Here is a 20854-nt window from a genome sequence, read left to right on the forward strand (position 1 = left end):
CGCTGGCATCTACACCCTTCTGCTTCCGGTCAGGTGTCGAGGTGCGGAGACAAAAGATGACCTTGAGCTTCTATAAAAGAATGACAGCAATACATCCCACAAATCCTACTCCTTTCTATTCCCCCCTCCCAACTACTACACTACTAAAACAGCATAGGAAATTATAAGAAAGTGTGGCAGGCCAAAGATCCTAAAAAGAAACATAACTACAGGCCTGACAGTGAGTGTGGCTACCTCATGGCTGCTGCTCTGCTGAAATATTTTTGGGGGAGGACTTATTTTCAGGGGATGACTTATTTTAGTGCATGCACTCAAAAGTCCGATTGGGTTTATTGTCCGGGAAGGTCTTATTTTCGGGGAAACAGGGTAGCTGGAGGTCACATAATGGATACCAGTAAAGTGTAGATAGACTTTGTAGAGAAGCTTTTCTTAGGACTCTCATAGTAAGCTGAGCCAAGTTTTTTGCTTCCCAGTGTTAGGTCCAAGCAAAGCTAAAAACCCTGCATGCATAGAATTTTATCCTTATAAACTCACCTATAGGGTGTGTGTGTGTGTCTGTCTGTCTGTCTTAGATGAAGGTTGACCACATTAGCTTATAATGGTATAAGCAAATAATACGCTGCAGCATGCTTGAACTATGGAATTGGTTTCATGTCCTAGTTATACTCAGTGACCAACATCTCCATCACAAGCTTCCCATCATCCAAAATTCTACAATGAGCATGGAATTCTGGAGGGGGTTAAATGTTTCTGAAGGTAGTGCAAAGTCCCTGGTGGCAGCCCTGGCCCTGGCCTTAGAAATAGGTATATACCTATCCCACAGGAAATTTCTAAGGCCAGGGCTGCCACTTCAGGCACCTGGGAGACTGGAGCCTAGGACTTTTACAGTGATGGGTTCACAAGGCCTTACAACTAACCAATAATGTCATCTTTGCCACCTCTGCATGTGGCAAAGCTACTAGTCACAGAGAACTTGTCTGCTGACAATGGTTCTTAACACCAAGTCCATGGGGGATGGGTTAGATTCATTTAGGCCTTGCAGGTATTCCTGGGCAGTTGTGGAAAATCTTGTTATCTGGAAAAACTTGGTGGATTCAGAATCCGGCTATTAGTCTTTTCCCTTATTTAAAGGCAATTTTTCCCTTCTTACCCCAGCCAAAATTGATTTGATTCTGAGTGGAATATCTAAATTATATGCCACATATGTAAATTATATGCCACACTCGGTAACAAGACTTTTTGCCTTAGAATGTTGAGCAAATCGCCATTCCATACATTGAATAATTGGATGGGAATTGATAAGATATGGAATGGCATTGCTTCCCCTTTCTCATTCCCCTCATGAAGTGCCCTGGCTAGAGAATTTCCCAGGTATTTCCTGCCTTTTGTCTCCCTTGTGGGCATGAACAATCAGAGGAGCATGCTGATGAATCTAGTTTCTTCTTCTGTATCTTCTATTGCCAGAAGTTCCAGAAAAGGGTGTTTGAAAGGCTATTCCATGCTCCCATGCTGTTTGGCTATCTACACAATCTGAATTAAACATGAGCTGACTTTCCAAAAAAGAAAAGTCTAATCTATTTCAAACTTTGGAATAATGTTTAATATTTTTAAACAGGAATAAAAAAAACATTCAAAGCTGAGATTTATTAAAATGTTTTTATTAGCAAGTTTTCACTGGAAAGTTCAGGGTGTGCTAATAGAGTAGGCACATGGGCTTCAGTGTTTGGCACATGACATTCAACAGAATTGCACTTTCTTGTTATGGTTCGGCTACAATACTCTAAATTTTCAGAGCAAGACTCAGGGCCAACCTTTAGTGTATCATTTTCTAAATGCTTCTGCTCATTTTGATTCTTTGCTTCTGTCCCTGGAGCAGTTTGGGGCAAACCCTGGACACCTTCCATTTGAGCTTGCTTGTTTGGCTTAGATGCAGAAGTTTTACTTCCATTCCCATTCACTTCAGTGATAGTTTCATCTCCTTTGGATCTGTAGTTACTACACAGCCCTATTTGATTGTTGGACAATCTTTGTTCTGTGTCAGGGAGAGGTTTTGCAGAATTTTTGCAGAGAGAGGAGGATGAACCCATTTCGTTTGGAAGAATTGCTGAGCTCTCTTCAGTGTCTGGAGGACTGTGGGTCTGAAAATGAGGCATTGAATGGAGAAAAACATTTGGGGGAAGAGAATTTTGAAGCAAGGGTCTTTGGAACCTGCCCTGTACACAACTACAGTGGACAACATGCTGGACAGTATTCACATACCCATCAGAAGAATGAAGCAAGGCACTGATGGGAACTAGGGAGTTCTGGACTTGTATGTTCCCAGATGAATGAGAGCAGTGATAGCATAATGTTTCATTTCTATGTTGATGCAAACTGGAGCAGTTCATGTCTGTATGCTGCTGTGGCTCTAAACAATGACATTGTTCATTTTGATTCAACAAATGGCAAGTGGGATCCTGCTCGCCCAAAGATGACATTGCTGAACCTGATTCATGGTTAATGTTTACATTCAGTTCTGTGTTGTATGTTGAGTGATGAGTATGTGGGTTTGACAGCCTGCCATTGAAGAGCTCAGGGCAAATGTGCATTTCTTCACAGGTTCTCTTTTCCACTGCAGTATCACTGCTGGTGCGGCCTGCTAATGGCTGTAACTCATAGTGCTCATGTTCTTCTTCTACATCTGCTTTCTGAGGTCTTGAATCAAGCTGGTATTTATTGGCAGAGTGTTTTTTATTTTGTTCTCCATCTCCTTGGCCTCCTGACAATGCCTGGGAGAAAGCCCCACACCGTAGTCTTTTGGGCAGAGGAATCTGCCCAAATGTTCCTTGGGGTCCCAGACAGCGGCACATACACTGGAAAAAAAAGGTTGCAAATGCCCAGCTAATGCACATTATCAGCATCATAAAGGTGCCAAGTTGTGTATAGGCTAAAACTGTAGACGGCATCATCATTGCTCCAGCTACAAATGTAGTCAATGCAGCCATAGCAATTGCTGAGCCCATGCGGCTTAGAGAAAATATGACTTTCCCTTCTCGGTCGGGATCTGGAGCCAAGCGGTAAGCAACGCCATAATGGACAGCAAAGTCCACAGATAAGCCAACTGCCACAGAAATGGTAACAGACTCCAAGACGTTTAGCTCCCAACCCAGCAGAACCAGGGATCCAACTGTGACAAAAATAGTTCCTGCTATTGAGACTATTGCATAGAGGCTTATTATTATATTCCATGTGGTAAGCAGCATTACACTGAATGCAACGGTGACAGAAAGACCCATGGCAATTAAAGTACCATCAGAGAGGCTATCTTGGAGATCATAAAACTCTAGGTTACTCACAAACCAGCCACCGTTTAAACCTTCTGGAGCAGAAACGAGCTCCTCTGAAATCCAGGTGTCCACCTCTTGATAGAACGTATGCATCTTCTCATATGCTAAGGTGAAAAGGTAGGTGCTTTGGAACTCTAGTACCACTGCTCTGATGGTATCATTTATATCAAAGCGAGGGCCAGGAGTTTTGCTATCTAAATGGTAGCCTGTGCTTCTTTCAAGTTCCATGATGGCCCTCTTGATGCATAACTCAAAGACCTCCTGCTTGTAGGGAAAGCTCCAGTGGCTACAGCAGGGATAAAGAGCTGGCTCATCACAGTCCTGATTTTCCATCCACTGCTTAAATGTCTCAATAAAGCAGCTCGTGAAGTCTTGCTCTTCTGTTTGGTAATAAAATGTCTGATTCCTCAGTTTCTGACAAAACTTTAAAATCCAGAGCTGTGAATCTGGGCTTGCAATATTGAAAGTACTGTCCAGCTTCAGCTTGCCTTTGCTTTTAGGATTCAAAGGATCTCCGTTATCCTCAGGAGAGACCCCCCAGATAATAGTGATGGGCATGTGAAGCTCCTCTCCATGATGGACCCGCTCAAACATGAAAAGCTTCTTGAATTCAGTATCATAGCGCTCAAAAGGGTGGGAAGACCGGAATACTTGAAACTCAGCTAGTTCCAAAGAGGGTAGCTTCATCTTTGGATTTATACACACAATATATGCTCCCCCAACTGTTAAGGCTAGGAACCAGACCAACCAAATATATCGAAATTTTATCACAATGCATGGCAATACTTTTTCAAAAAATATCCTAGAGGCTTCTGAGATTGCAAAAAATACTTTACGGACCACTTGGCCCAGCACTGTCCAGCAGCTTTTGCTATTGTAAACTCTTGCCTGTGGCTTTGCAAAGCAACTAAAAATATTGAGGAGATACCGTTCGTGTAAGACCACAACTGCGGGCAACCATGTCACCATTAGTATATAATTCACTAAAATGGCAGTGCCAGCATAAACCCCGAAACACCTGATGGCTGTAATATTGCTGACATAATTAGCATAGAAGGCAGCAGCAGTAGTAAAACTAGTAACAAACATGGAAAGAGCCGCATGTTGCAAAGTGATGCTCATGGTTTCCGAAGTGGCAGCGTGTGCCTTGTCAAATTTTGTGTAGCTCCACACATCACACAAGACAAATGCATCATCGGCTCCAATACCCACCAGAATAATCAGTGCAGTAAGGTTCATAAAGGGGAAAAACTCAAAATTAAATACAACCCGATAGAGAAAGTAAGAAACAATTAAGGAGCTAATGATTGCAAACATGGTCATTAGTGTGATAAACAAGGACTTGGTATAGAAGCACATCACTAACAGAACAATCACTATGGCTATAGCAGGATACACGGTATCCATTAATAGATAGTCCTGGAATAAGCTGTGCTTTATTCCAAATTCAATCCCTGTGATGATGATGATTCCATCAGACGAGTTCCAGTTCTCAAAATTATCTAAATAGATATTCATCATACTGTCTCCCTTTTCAGTAGGTAGAAAAAGCATACTATATTTTAAAGCTGGTAAGCCGTGGTCCAAGATCTTTGGGCTTAGAAAATCTTTGTCCACTATATAGTGAAGTATCTGGTAAACAGCATTGTACTTGGTACATTTGCGTGGCACATTTGTACACTTGAGCTGGTCTTTCCTTCTGGCTGCCGTATCCCAGCAATCTGGCCCCAGGGTCCCATTATAATAATATTTGGCACATGTGCGGAGCAGCTTCAAAGTATGAGAAACATCTCTCTCCACTATTTTTTGACATGATGATCTGTTATTTAAAATGGCAATATAATTGCCTAATGTCCAGCTGGGACAGCACGAATCAGCAGTGTTCCTCTGGCAGAGATCCCCAAACTGAGCATGAGATCGTATCTGTGGGAAGGAGAAAATGGAGAGTTATAATTGAATATCAATGTTAAATGACCAGTAGTGGTGTTACATAGAGATACCACCATCTGCTTATAACTACCTGGTGTTGTTGCTTCTTCCCTAGACTAATTATTCCCTAGACTAACTGTAGTTTCTGAATGGTCTTTAAGGCAGCCCCATGTAGAGTATGTTGCAATATTCCAAACAGGAGATAATCAATTTATGAGCGATCATCAGCAGGGTCCCCAATCCAGGAATGGGCGCAATCGGCACACAAGATGAAGTTGTGCCATGGCTCCTCCATCCTCAAGGAAGAACTGCACACCAGTTTTGTCTGGGGGATTGAAAACCCATCCAGTGTGGAAGGGTGGAAGTCACTGGATCTAAACACTTCAGCCACCTGTTCTTGCTTGGATTTAGTCTGTTCACTCCCACAATCTCTAGTCACTGGGAGAGATCCTTGATGTGCCCTGCAATCGTGTGATTGCCTTTTGCAATCTTCCCTGCTGGTTCTCCAGAAAGTTAGTGGGGAAGCCATTAGGGAAGCTGCATGCTGCTACTGGCTGCCAAGAAGATTCCATCTGGTTGCTGGTGGATGGCTGAAGAAAGTCTGTCCTGAAATCCAAGCAGGATTTTAGCATAGACCATAGGCAGCAGGAGGTGTTTGTAGCCAGTCTCTAGTAAGCAGAACAAGCCCTCTGTCTCTGGCTGCAAATGCTCCGTGCTGCAAATGCTCCATGCCAAAGTCCTTGGATTTTAGGATGGACATTTTTCAGTCAACCCCCAGAGACAAGACAACAAGATGTTTAGATCAGTTGATACAGATTTGTCCTTCAGGTATAATGAAGAAGTATATTGACTAATTATGCTTATCCAAGAGCAAACTTCATTTGGGGATTGAACCAACTCTCTTCATTTTATTTTATGAAGAAAAATCAGATTGATATGGACATAGCAGATAAAACTGATTATAATTATTGCACAAAATCAAGACCAGGCTATAATGCTTTCAGGATGCCTGGAGGCTGGGTTCACAGCTCATGTAAAATTTGTAGCTGTCAAACTCCAGAGAGAATTCTGACAAATTTGCCCAAATTGTAGCCAATATGCAGAAACTCTCAGCCTTTGAAATGGGTATTCGTGCCATTTTTTATTCTCAATCTTGCAGGGAAAAGCTCTAGAGAGGTTCTTCTGCCTAGTTAAGTAACTCCTACATTTGTTTCAAGGGCCAGTACTGTCTGTATTGTTTGTACCCAGGTCAATAGGCTGAAGGTCAACTTGATCAAATGGGACTCTTCTACTAAATTGCAGATCTTCAAACATGGCAAGAAGTAGGCTGTGCACCATTCCCTACTTGTCCTTTAATATCATAGGACATTTTGGGGCTACCTCATGAGCACTGAAACGTGCACAAAAATGGGAGAAACAACTTTAACAGACATAAGAATATTCCTATATAAATCTTCCCACATAAATCATTTAGAAGGCTTTGGCATTCCATTAATTGGGCTGACAATATATTATATAATGGACTTTTAATATATTTCTTTCATGGTGTTTATTAACCAAATTTTCCTTCTTGATTGAAATGTACAACAAAAAGCCAACATTGATATAGTCTACGTACTTCCCAAAACTACTAGCAGTTTTATTTAAATTGATTGAATTATACATCTGCTTAAGCGTATCTAAGTCAAGTGTATTTCAATAAGTTCACTGCAAAACTCGCTTCTCAATTGCAACTCTTTTACAGCATACATACATAAACAGGATTTTGACTAATACTGCCTGGATATTATATCAGATTTAGTATGGCCTTATTATTGTTAAACAAATTCAGAAGAAGAAATCACCTCACATTCCAAGAAGAAAAGGATATGTTACTGTTGACTGTTTCCAGATAAAAATATCAATCAAGCTTAGCAGAAAAAAACGAGCAACCTAATAAAAACGAAGTACTGTAATACTAGATTATTTTTCATGACAGCGCTTAAGAGTTATAAGGAATACGCAGCATGTAAGCCCTGTAGGGTCACCCAGACGACAGAGGAAAAGAAGGTTATGTGCTTCAATTATTCAAATTCAGGCTGAGAGGATGCTCTATCTGCTATTCTTCAGCACATTAGAGGCTGTCCATCTTTGCCGCTAAAGTCACCTTCACTGAAGATAAAGATGGATTAACTGCTCATACTTGGAAGATCAGACTTAGCCTGGAACTTATCAAATGCCTTCTTAAAAACAGCCTTTAGAAAAGATGGCCAGGGTCTATTTTATTGCTTGATCAAAAGGCATTTGCACAAGCTGGGTTTGAAGTATCAGCAGGATGTTTTCCACTTGTCTGGGAACTTCTAAAGAAAACACAGCACTTATATTATTTGAAAATGTTTTTCAGATTTCTTATTCATACCACATGGATTTGCTTAGCAAAGAAAACTTGTGTATTGCAGAGAGCTTTGAGGGCACTGTAAATCTAGAGCACATATTCGTCTCATATGTGAATTATGCACCCATGTCTTCCAAAATCTTCTCAATATTTTCTTGTTAGTGAATCAGAAGAGAAGATTCATAATGGCGGGCCGCCCGCCTTTCTAGAAGACTTTGGTCTACCATTTATTCTGTTGCCCTTTGGACTAACCCTGTTATCCTTAACCTGAAGAAATATTTCAAACTGGGTAGGGTGTTTTAAATAGGTAATATTCAATTCCTAATTAGAGATGCTATATATGGTACTACCATTAAGTCTTTGTGGGTACCATATGTGAATCAGTTGCAGGCTACAAGCCTCAGAACAAGAAAAGCAGATGGCTGGAATTGATACAGCATGGCCAAGACAATTTGTGCTTAAATATTTACTAGTTAATAAATTGTTTAACAATTTAGCCTTTTTCTTGTCTCTTATGGTTGAGAATGCATAATCAAAATTCCCTTCAGTAGAGGAAAGAGAAAAATCCTTAAAGTAAACTTAAAGTTGAAACCAGTCAAACCATTACAGCAATTCAACTTGCTTTGACTGGAACAGACAGCAGTGACTTCAGTACAAAAATCTCAAACTTCTGTGCACTAAGACTATGCATTGGTAGGAGATATGGACTCCGCCAAGAAGACCTTCTTCTAATAAAGATCAAAGATTAATGAAGATGTACATTTCTCATTATTATACAAATGGCAGCAGCTAAAAAAACCAGAAGTTTGCAATTTAGAACAGCAGTTTTCCAAAATATAACATCCAGTCAAAGAGACCATAACACTTCAATGTGATTTAAACACTATAGAAAAGATAATAAACAAAAAGAAGGGAGCCTTTTAGAACCATACATTTTTCTAAAAGGAAGTCATGTATCTTCATAGGTGGGCAATAATGCTACTTTACATAGAAATAAATTATCTTAACAGCTGTCACCTTGCATAAAAATATTCCATGTAATTCAGTTGAGACCTTTCTGGAAACTTTATTAAAACCATAATAACAACCAATATTTTTTAATATTTCCAAAGTAATTATCTATAGTATAATTGATATTAATATAATATAAAATGTAACCTGAAACATCTTATTTCAAAAGTAGAAAGTGAAGAAGGAGCTGAGAACATTTTAATAACATTTTAATTAATGTACACTGTAATCAATGACTGTGATAAAGAACTGACTGAACATAGCAACCAATCTGTGAACTCATGGATGATTATGCAAAATCTGGGACAAATAAAAATTATATCTCTTACCCACTGATTCCTTCATCTAGAACTATGAAACTAAATATTAATTACCTCTCCAACATCTTAATTGGCTTCTTTTCTTGGCCTGTCGACATATTACCATAATCATCTTTTTTTCTCTTCCCCATAAATTCTGCCAACATCCTTATATTCTAAATTGTTTGCTGAGAATTAGCAAACAGGGCCTCCTTGTAGAAGCATACTAGTTGCTGGGCTCCCAAGGAGTGTCAGACTCAGATATCATTCCAAATACATACACATGAACGCTGGTCTTTCATTTTGACACAGATCCTGCATCAGTTAAGGCCATTAGTTAAAACCAGACCTCAGTCTCAGCTATGGGCAAAGTTAACATCTACCACATGGCAAAAGAACTCATGACGTCCCTGAAGCAGCCTGTTACTTTTTACGTTCTGGTTTCTTCGGGGAATTTTTAAAAAGCTACAACTATTTGGATGATGGAAAACATTTTCTCCTGCTCAGAACCAATCAATCAAGACCAGACTGTCTTTTTTCATCTCTGGGTGCAAAGAAAACTTTCCTTTCTCAGAGCTGAGATGCATATTTGTATATGCACATCAATTGCTATACATATGTTTGAGTTTTTATTCCCAACCATTTAGATGCAGCCAATCAACAAGAGAATCACGCTGAATTATGCAGATGAACTATTTTAAAAGGCAAAGAAGTGTTTTTCTGGCTTAGTTCTGGAGAAGAGGTGACAACGTGGAGAGGAATGAAATCCGGCTTTGAAAATCTGAACTAATTCTTGTTCCGACATCAGCATTGCCTCAAACAAATCTATCTAACAAATCTGGGGAATCTATCCCAAAAGGAACGGATGGCACTGTTGGGACCGAAAGGGGGTCTGCAAAGAAATATCAGGCAGTAGCATTACATGCTTGCCAGCAGCTTACACTGCAGCATGTCAGCAGCTGAGTAATGATTAAGACAAGAGATCATCATTTCAAATGTACATTCCACCACACTGAAGTTAATACTTTTACCTACCCGCATATTTTCCACATTGCACATTGACTTTATGGCTGGTAAATTCCACAAGTCATCTCCACTTGCTGATGCAAACACCACTCGGGAGTAACGATCACCTGAAATTGTGGTTAATATATTGTGAAGATCACAGATATGACAGAACTCTGGAATTAATGGAACTCAATACAACGGGGCAGATAGAAGAGTAGGCCACAGGACCTCTATGTAGCAACCAATTTTTAGCCTAATATAGCTTGTAGGATTATATGAATCTAAAATTGAGAGAGAGCACCATGTGTCCGCCCCCCCCCCCTTAAAAATATTTTTTCTAAAACATTCTCTATACTTTGACAAGAGAATGAATGCATATAAATGCAACAAATCTCTTGTTTATTTCTAACAACCGTGAGCAACGTTGTTTCTTCCAGTAGTCTAAATGTTATAAAAAAGTGGAAATCTATCATTTTTGTCCCACTTATGATTAAAAAAAGGAAAGGCAAAAGATCTTAGTGGTGGCAAAGGCCATTTAGACCAATCCCCTGCTTGATGCAGGGATCCAAATTAAAGTGTCCTTAGCAGATGGTTGCCACTACACAAATGATATCATTGCAATCTTAATACTGAAATGCATTTAGCTTAGTCCATAGAGGCCAGCATTCAGTTTCTCAGGCATAAAAGACCAATTCCTGGGAAATGAAAAATTGCAAATAAAGAGATTCATTCAGTCAAATTCGTCATGCTTGCAGATATAAAGCTAATTTTATTTTACAGCTGAAATATTAATCAACTCACTTGGAATGTCACAGAAAAAGCTGTCCTTCTGGAAATTCCAGTCAGCCTCCCTCTTCTCTCTTTCATAGTGATCGTCAGACCATCTGCCATCTCGATCACTATCGAGAACAATTTTTAAAAGAGATGATAAATTTCAAGTAGTCATTCTTATACCAACAATACACAGACTTTAAAAGTACTCAATCAGAGAAAAGCAACCAGACAAAATGCAGACTGAGGAGTTCTAGAAAGCTGTCACTGGAGAAGGTTATCCTAAATCAAAAGATAAAGCACTAACTCAGGTTGCATTCAAACTTATTATAAAATGGAACAAGTAAGTCATTCAACTATTATAAAATTTCAAAGAAAAAGTTGACATTACAAAATGGCAAAAACAAAGTACAGGATTAATAGCAAGGCTAATGACAGCCACACTTAAAAATTATAACACATAAATCACCCAATCACAGACACAAAGTCACAAAGTCTGTAGACTTTCGCGACCTACAGTAATTGTTTACTAGGGTTGTGCAAAGCTTCAGATTTGAATATTAACACAGAATGCCCTGCTATGTAATCTTGCCTGTTTTCAGGATCAGATAGTTTAAGTAATCAGAAACAGATGCTGCACTTTTGCTTCTGCATGTCCCAAAGCATCTCTTCTGCAGCATCCCATTATTAACTTACAAATAAAAGAGGCAGATGGAAAATGCAAATTCTGTTTATTTTGGGGGCAGGCAGAAAAAAATATTTACTAAACATTTGTTATTCAAACACTGGTTATTTCAATAAGTGGCACTGAGCACCAATAGCTGATAATTTGATTGAAAAGCCTTTACCTCTTTGCCTGCTCATCTGCATATTTAAATGGGTAGTTTGCTAAAGTTGCTTTGTAGCCTGTGTTTTTCACCATGTTATTCCAAGTGACCAGTCTCTGCCCAATAGCAGTTCCTCTTGGTTCAAAACCCTGCAGCAGAATATTTATGATTTTTTTTAAATACATGCCATTCTTTCACTGAACAGGCGGACAGAAATTAAAATGGAAGCATTTTATTAAAAATTTCTTTTCTACAGATAACACTTAAATTGGTTCATATTCTGATGACAGAATGACACAAGTTGAAACATAGACTTTCTACGGCTTGACTTAGACAGCATTCCCATGTTACTATGCATCCCAATTCTCAAGAGTCAGTGGCACCAAATGAAGAGAGGAGACATAATTGAACACAAGTAAAAAAACATTAAGACAGTAATATCAGGACAGCAATTTATACTATGTATGAACTGCTTTCAGATAAATATGACAAACTATCTTCTTGGAAAGTGAAAAATATATGGCTAACTACATCTTCCAAATAACATGGCTTGCAAACAAGCCACTTGTTTCTTGTTTACGGAGTCCCCCAACACAATGTATAGAAGACTTCTGAACAATATCATCATCACCGGCTTCTGAATTGCAGGCGGAGACATCATGCATACAGTATATGCATGAAGCCTACTCTATGTGCTAAGACATGGGTCCTCAAACTATGGCCCACAGGCCACATGCAGCCCGCCAAAGCCATTAATCTGGACCCATAGAACCACAAGGCTGCCCACCCACACATACATTGCCCTGCCCACCCTTCAGCCGAGCACTAGCCTTACCTTCGGGAGCCCCGTGAGCTGGAACTGAAAGGTAAGGCCAATAGTTTTGGCCTGCAGAGACATTCTGGAGGTGAGGGAGGTGAAAAACGGGACACAGAGATGCCCCAAGAGGCCAAAACCCGGGCAAAAATATCCCATTTTTGGCCAAAAAAATGGGTCGATTTTGGCATATAGAGATGTTCTGGAGGCAAAAAATGGGGCGCACAGATGCCCCATGAGGCCAAAGAACGGGCCGTTTTCACCAGTTTTTGGCCTGCAGACGTTTTGGAGGCGGGGGAGGCAAAAAACGAGGTGCACAGATGCCCCAGGAGGCCAATGTTTAATGGACTGTTACATTGACTACGCCCACCTAGTCACATGACCTAGCCACGCCCACCGTCACATGACCACCTAGCCACACCCACCTAGTGGTCCAGCTCCCCAACAGTCTGAGGGACCATGAATTGACCCCCTGTTTAAAAAGTTTGAGGGCTCCTGTGCTAAGACGTTACTAGAGATGGGTTCCAGCTACAGGAAAGCCTCTGCTGAATAAGGAAAACCCCTCCTTGGTAAACTCTTGTAATGGCATCCATTAATGTTTGGGTGAAAAGGCAAATCAGACACATTGTAGGCAAAACTGTTCACCACTCAATAATGCCTGAATAGAACAATGATTATCTAAAGTAATATTCTATTTATTGAGTTATTATTTAAGCTATCTGGTGTTGCTGCACTGTATTGCACTGATGTACAGTAATTCTATTGTAAATAAGCTGAAATCACTCTTACAGATATTGCTGGAAGAGGATTCTTCTAAGGTTTGCTCTTTTAAGAAAAGATTCAGCAGCTTCACCCATATAGCTGAAGACATCTGGCCTCAAGTACCTTATAAATATTCATATGTGGGGTCTAGATTTGGACACATCTGCATTTGAAAGCAATACAATATGTTCACCCATAATTTACTACAGCTTTATCGTTTATTTCAGGGGGTGGGGATTGGAGGATGTGCCAACACAATGCTTTGACAGCAGAAGATATTAAAGCTTACTCACCAATAAAGGATCAGAGAAGTCTGGAAGATCTGGGACTAGAATTCCAACCAATGCACACACCACAATTAACACAGTACATATGCCTAAAACCACCACGGGCCAGTCTGCTATCAGAGCTGCATAGCTAGAACAAAATGGAAAAGAAACATGAATAGGAGAAAGGTGCTAGCAGAGAAAAAGAAATCAGGACACAGGGGGTTAATTTATACTCTTTCTTTTAATGACTAAGATGGTTTTAAAAATATCACCATCATCTTTGTTTGAAGAGGATTGAATTGTGCTACTCTTCAAACTGGAAAGTACCCAACTTTGTGGAGAGCAGTATTTCCAATATTACTTTCCAATCATCTGCCACCCATGTCTCCCTTCTTCAGCATTTCTTCATACAAGAATGTTTAAACAGTTGATATAGATTTGTCCTTCAGGTATAATGAAAAAGATTGATTTTTCTCTCCTTTCTTTTCTACTGCAATCTATTCACTATTTGTTTGACTTGAAGGACGCTAATGGTAATTGCTATATAATTAACTTGAATCATTTGGCACCTGTGATTCAGAAAGCCATGCCATTTCACATGAAAGCACTCCAAAGACCCACTACTGATTTTTTTTTTCATTTTTACCACTAGTCCATATATTTGGTCTGGTCAGAATGTTTCCAAATTCATCCCTTTAAACACTATGCGATATTAAAGCAGGACTTTATCGTTTCTGCAAAAGTTATAAATTAAGGTGCACAAGTTATAAATTAAGGTGCAAAAGTTATAAATTAAGGTGCACAAATGAAAAGAAACACTGTGGATCCATTCTAAAACAAAACAGCATGTCACCATTCTGGATTGGTTGTGTTATGTTTAGCTTTCAATCAACAAATTGAAGAAGACCAGCAAACCGAAGATCATCAGTACTACTATTTTCTACTGGAAATTAGAGAGTAGAAAGGATTGTATCTAGTTAGGTTTTTTTCCCAGAAAAGTGAGCATAAAAACCCTTTCTTGTTTTGGAAGAAAAGAAGAGCCCCTGAAGAGTCCATCTCAGATCATTCTAGGACAGTGATAACGAAAACTTTTAGACACCGAGTGCCCAAACTCTGCGTCTGCGCATGCCCAAACTGAAAGGTGTGTGTGTGCATGCGCATGCGTGTATATGCACACATGTATGCATAGGCATGTGTGAATGTGCGCAAGTGCAGACATGCACATGCATGCACTGACCTGCATGAATGTGCACATGCGCAGTCATGTGCACTCACATGTACAGACATGCATACTCACATGTGCAGGTATGTGCACATGCGCAGCAGAGACCTGAAGACCTGCTGGCTGATGGGAGGCGGGGCTTCCCAACATAAGCAGCGCAGCAAGAGGTAAGATCTTTTTCTTTCGTGAGCTTCTGTTTCGTCGTTTACAGGGAAACAGAAGCTCACAAAAGAAACGCCAGAGAGATCTGACCTGGGGCGACGGCACATACCATAGGTTCTACAACTTTATGGTCCATTGCCCTAGATCAGCGATGGCAAATCTTTTTTGGCTCGTGTGCCATAAGTGGGGGGAGCGCAGGGGGGTCATGTGCGGTCGTGCCGCACCCATAATGCAATGCACGACCCTCCAGTGCGCATGCGCGCAGTACAGGCGCTCCCCCCATTTTTACATGCTTTTTTCGCCCTCCCCAGGCTCCAGAGGCTTTATAGGAGCCTGGGGAGGGCGAAAAGAGCGTCCCCCGCCCCCCCCCAGACGCCCTCTGGAGGCTTCAGGGACCGTCAGGAGGCTTCCCTGATGCCTTCGGAGTGCTCAAAACGACCCTCCAAGCAAACCGGAAGTCACTTCCCTGAAGCCTCCGGAGCAGTCAAAACGACCCTCTGAGCAAACCGGAAGTCCGTTCCCGAACTTCCGGTTTGCCCATAGGGCCGTTTTTTTTGCGCTCCGGGGGCTTCACGGAAGCTTGTGAAGCCTCCAGAAGGCCTTGGGGGGGGGGTGGGGCAGGCTCCTTTCACCCTCCCCAGGCTCCTATAAAGCCCCTGAGCCTGGGGAGGGCGAAAAATGGCTTTTAAAAAGGGTGAACTCACCTGGCCAGCGCACGCATGCACGCTGGCCAGCTGACAGGGCAGTGCCTCGCGTGCTCTGACAAATGGCTCCGTATGCCATCCGTGGCACGTGTGCCATAGGTTCACCATCACTGCCCTAGATGCCTATTTCCTGTTTCTTTTGGGATATGAAATCAAGAGAAGGATGGACACTACTCCCCCCCCCAAAAAAAATTAATATACCACCTGAATCTGGATGATTTTGGATAACTGGGGGGAGGAGCCAGAAGGTCCGCACCAGATTGTTAAGCTCCATGTTATAAAAAAGGATACTTGTTTAACAATTGAATTCAAGAAAATTTGAGTTACTGATCAAAATATGTTTCCCAATTGTCGGAGGACTTTGTGGTGGTGGTGGGGGAAGCATTTCAACTCAAGTAGGAAGGGGATGCTTCTGAGGTTTCATACATGAACCTTAACATGGGAATTGGCTCCAATGCACACCAGCTGCCTGGCAGCAAACGGGTATCCCAGCTGCCTCTGGATTTGCAGAGGCCTGGCAGCACAAAGAAAGCATACAGCTCGTTCACAGGGGCCACCTGTTCTAAATAAAATGAAACTTTCTTCATTCCTTCCGTTCAGATGACATCACCAATAATTTTTAATGCTGATAAGTGCATGAAAAAAACCCAAAAGAAATACATTAGCTGGAAATGGGTTCTTACCTTTTTGGTAACGTTACTGCTCTGGCTGGCCTGAAAATTAAACACAAACTTATTTTAGGGGGAGAAGTTCTGCCAGCATTCACATTTTCTTTTCCTGCCTACTTATTTAGATCAGCATTTCCTCATTTTCAAATGTTTGGTATAACTTCCATCATCTCCAGCCAGAACACTCACATTTTCCCTTTTTTTCTGAGAGAAGAAAATCACACAGAATTCTTGATCAGTTGTTCTGTGAAGCACATCTATCCAACTCTTAATTATGCCTTGATTGCCTTGTTCTTAATTGCCTTCCTTTCATCCTATTTATTAACATATTTTGCAAACACATAGGCACATTTAATTCAGTGGTTAAGTGCATAATAATTATTTTTTGTGGAAGTCCTGAGGATGTGTTTTGACCAATTTGCTGCAAATAAAGGAGGGAAGGATCTCACTCTTTTTTTAAAAAAGAGGGTCTTGTTTTCCAAAATCTGATCACATCACAGAGCCTCTAAAGCAGGGGTGTCCAAACTTGAGAACTTTAAGACTTGTGGACTTCAACTCCCAGAATTTCCCAGCCAGCCATGGGAAATTCTTCTAGAGAGTTCTCAGAAAATGGTACACTGAAATTGAAATAGAATAACAGAGTTGGAAGAGACCTTAGAGGTCTTCTAGTCCAACCCCCTGCTTAGGCAGGAAACCCTATGCTACTTCAGACAAATGGTCATCCAATAGTGGAGCATTTTTTTCTCCCTGCCCACAAACTGCTCATTTTGCTGCCAAGGCTGGTTTTGGGGCAGCAAACTCTCCAGATTTGAATGGGAGTAATGTTAATGACCCTCAACAACCCCAGACTACCACGTACTTGCCTGGAGAGAGAAATCTGGAGGATTTCAACTCTCGGTAAGAACGACTGGAGTGGTTGGGTCTCCATCTTTTCCTGCAGCTGCTTGCATTTTAAAGTGTACCTTCTGTTTTTAACACCACTTTTGATTTCTACCCTGGCTGGGTGCTAACTTATATCCTTTTACTGCCAACAATCAACTTTTACTGTTTTATTTTGGTGCTTCAAAATACTTCCTCTTTCACTGCAGTGGGCATAAAGGTTCTTTTTCTTTGTAGTGAAAGTTATTCAATCAGATCTATGCTGGATTTTTCTTTAAGGATTTTGTATTTTACTGGTTTTCCTAAAAGAACTCTATTGCTTCATTTTATTTTATTTTTTTCTCCATCTACTCTGTTGTGGGATATTTTAATCTCAGCTTCTTTGTGTCTCCATTGTTATGGAGTATTCATTTTCTTTGTCCTCAAAAGGGAATTGCTTACACTTTGCTGTAAAAACTTGACTATGAGGGCAAAGCAACAATAAATTAAAAACTTTGAATATGATATATCCTTTATAATGCCCCCAAAAAGAGAGATGGGAAGAAGTTTTAACATTAAAGCCCTCTTGGTGGAAAGAATGTTTGTCAGATTACAAGTTTTAAATGAAAAACTGGATAAATATTTGATGAATTTGTAATCATTGTAAATCATCCTAAAGAACACTTCCAGACACAGGCAACAGTAGCTAAATCAGCTATGCAATTGCATTAGTGGTGGGTTTCAAAAAATTTTTAGAACCTCTTCTGTGTGTGTGGCCTGCTTTGTGGTAGTGGCTTGCCAGCCATGTGACTGAGTGGGAATGGCTTGGCAGTCATGTGACTGGGTGGGCATGGCCAACTTGTAAAATGTGGTGAAACTCACTTAACAACGTTCTTGCTTAGCAACCAAAATGTTGGCTCAGAAACTGGCATTTGAAGCACGCAAGTCTTAAAGCTGTCAAGTTACAAGATCCTTGCACCCCTAACCCTTTAGAAAAAAAACCCCCAGGGATGTTCAAACTTGACAGCTTTTAAGACTTGTGGACTTCAACTCCCAGAATTCCTCCTCCAGTCATGTTGGCTTTCTCAGAAAAGCTTGATGGAGTTTGTGGAATGGAGACAACATACGCAATTAGAGGATGGCTGTCACAATATATTGGGTCCCAATTTGTGGGAAGATTTATTGAACAACAAGTATTGTGGAGCTATTCTCAGTGAAGATCTTCTTTTTTGGAGAGTGAGAAGCAGTTGTTTGGAACCATTCCACACATAATTTTAACGAAAAGCAATGATGATAAACTGGAAGTTATTTCTATGATCAAGAAACAATCCTGGTATTTGATCCTGAATGGATCAGAAACAATGGTTGTAGTAAGTTTATGAGAGAATAGAAGCCGACTGTGGACCTTCCGTGAGTTAAATGTAACAACAGATTTATTAACAGAGGGCTTCAAAGTTTAGCTTTGTGGTTGGAATTCCCTGTTAACTGGTTTTTTTTCCTCTTAGTAAATAGATAGTAGCTAGGTCAAATTGGTTGATTATGGATTTCTACAATTGTGATATTTTAATAATAATAATAATAATTTAAATTTATTAGCCGCTCCCTTTCCGAAAAGGACTCGGGGCGGCGTACAATGGAGTAAAAAACATATAACATTTACATAAATCCATGACATACATAAGTACAAAGACACACATGTTCGGAGGAGGTTAACAGATACAATACATAGACAATTAAAAACCATTAAAATACCCTAATTACAAAACCCCATATACAATCCAAATTCAAAATGTTAAAAAACAGACAGTCAGGAGGAGTACGAGAAAATTACGGTTGAGCCAGGCCAGATAGTTGGAAGAGGTGGGTTTTCAGTTGTACACGGAAGGAGCGGAGATCGGAAGTAATCCTGATGTCCCGGGGGAGGTCATTCCACAGGGCTGGGCCCATCACAGAGAAGGCTCTGCTCCTGGGTGTCGCCCCCCGACACTGTTTGGCGGTCGGCACCCGGAGAAGTCCCTCTCTGTGAGAGCGGATTGGTCGTAGGGATGTGTGGGGCAGGATGCGATCCTGCATGTAACTAGGCCCTGTGCCATGGAGCGCTTTAAAGATCATAATCAAGACCTTGAAACGCACTCGGTAGACCACAGGAAGCCAGTGCAGCTCGCGCAGGAGAGGTGTTACAGGGGAGAATCTAGTCCTCCCCATGATCACCCGCGCGGCCGCGTTCTGGACCAACTGTAGTCTCCGAGTGCATCTCAAAGGAAGCCCCATGTAGAGAGCATTGCAGTAGTCCAGGCGAGACGTCACCAGCGCATGGGTGACTGTGCGTAGGGCATCCCGGTCCAATAAGGGGCGCAATTGGCGCATCAGGCGAACCTGATGGAACGCCCCCCTTGCCACGGCTGTTACATGGTCATCCATGGACAGCCGGGCATCCAGGAGGACGCCCAAATTGCGCACCTGTTCCATAGGGGCTAGTTGCACGCCCCCAATGGCCAGAGATGGAAACACCTGGTTGAACCGGGGCGCCGGAAGCCACAGCCACTCCGTCTTTTAATGTTATATCGCAATGTTGCAAATATATATGTAGACATTTATAGATTGTGGACTTGTTTTGGGAGGGACAGGGAAATTCTTGTTGCTGAAGCTATATTCATCAGCGTTCAACCAGGGAAGACATTTGTCTATATGCTTGAATTTTTGTTTTATGTACTTTTTTCTGTGTTTCTGTATTTGTATTGTATTTTTTCTTTTTTCTTGATCCTATATTTTAAACTTGTATACCAAAAAAAAAAAAAGATCATCTAAATATTCTTTATTTCTAATTTAGAAATATAATAATTAGTTCATTGTACTAGTTGGAACAAAGTTGTAAACTATTATTTGTTGCAGTATTGATTTACCTGCTTTTGAAGTGTTAAGAGATCAAACATTTTCCTTCTGATTTCATATTGCATCCAAAATATAAAATGTCTCATATCATTTGTGTTTTTTTTGAAAGAATTTTATTGGTTTTTAAAAATTTGGGGGGGAAAGGTTAGGTGGATATACAAAAAAAATTTTTGGGGCAGCTCCATCGTGCTAGAGGTAGGAATCTCTCCAATTCTCACAACTTTTTACAGAACAAAAAAACAAAAGATAAGCAGAAACAGCATCTTATTATACATTGTATCAACCATGTGTTCAATCATCTCTTTTGCCACTTTCTAATATATCAACAATTAAAATGATATTCCAGATATATTTATTTTTGTGACCTGAGTCTTTCCGTTATTGTTCCCTTCCCCTTCCCCTTTGTCCCCAGGCGGAGCCGCAGCCCCTCCCTCCTTCTTATCTTGTGTTTTGTTGCCTTTTTCACTACTTCTTATATTTCCGTCCTCTAGGAGGGCACTATGTTTTTTAATGAAGGCCTCTGCCTCCACAACTGTGTTAATTCTAATTCTGTTTCCCTCCCAGAAGATCAGCATTCCTTCTGGCAATAACCATCTAAACCAAATTCCCTTATTATATACTTTCTTTGATAAGGAGGAATACTTCCTCCTCTTATCTCTTATTTTTTTCAGAATTTGCTTAAGAATGGCAATTTCTTTATCTTTATATTTTAGTGGGCCCCCACTCTGAGCCCCTAGAATCTCATCCCTCATGATCTTCCTAAGAAATTTAACATGTACTTCCCTTGGAACATTATGTGTTCTGGCATATGCTGAATTAATCCTATAAACCAGATCCATATCCCACCACAACTGTTCTTTATCTCTTTTAATATATTCTGCTAAAATTGTACTCAAAATATCCTTAAGATCTTCATCTTCTGTCTCCGGTAGGTTCTGGAATCTGAGAAAGAAGGACA

The 20854-nt window shown here is 40.6% G+C and overlaps 1 protein-coding gene across 3 annotated transcripts in view; it reads right to left on the minus strand.

The window, feature by feature from the left end:
* Positions 1 to 1642: 1642 nt before the first annotated feature.
* Positions 1643 to 20854, minus strand: part of DISP1 (dispatched RND transporter family member 1) — a 93567-nt gene continuing 74355 nt past the window's right edge. For all 3 annotated transcript variants that reach the window (XM_081942978.1, XM_081942979.1, XM_081942980.1), the window contains 6 exons: positions 16162 to 16191; positions 13415 to 13538; positions 11567 to 11694; positions 10749 to 10846; positions 9975 to 10072; positions 1643 to 5249 (listed from right to left, as the gene is read on the minus strand). In XM_081942978.1, coding sequence (XP_081799104.1) covers positions 1647 to 5249; positions 9975 to 10072; positions 10749 to 10846; positions 11567 to 11694; positions 13415 to 13538; positions 16162 to 16191 — 4081 coding nt within the window. In that variant the 3' untranslated portion in view covers positions 1643 to 1646. The remainder of the gene's footprint in view (positions 5250 to 9974; positions 10073 to 10748; positions 10847 to 11566; positions 11695 to 13414; positions 13539 to 16161; positions 16192 to 20854) is intronic.

This window comes from Natrix helvetica (assembly GCF_964273705.1).
Source record: "Natrix helvetica genome assembly, chromosome: 2".
NCBI lineage: Eukaryota > Metazoa > Chordata > Lepidosauria > Squamata > Natricidae > Natrix > Natrix helvetica.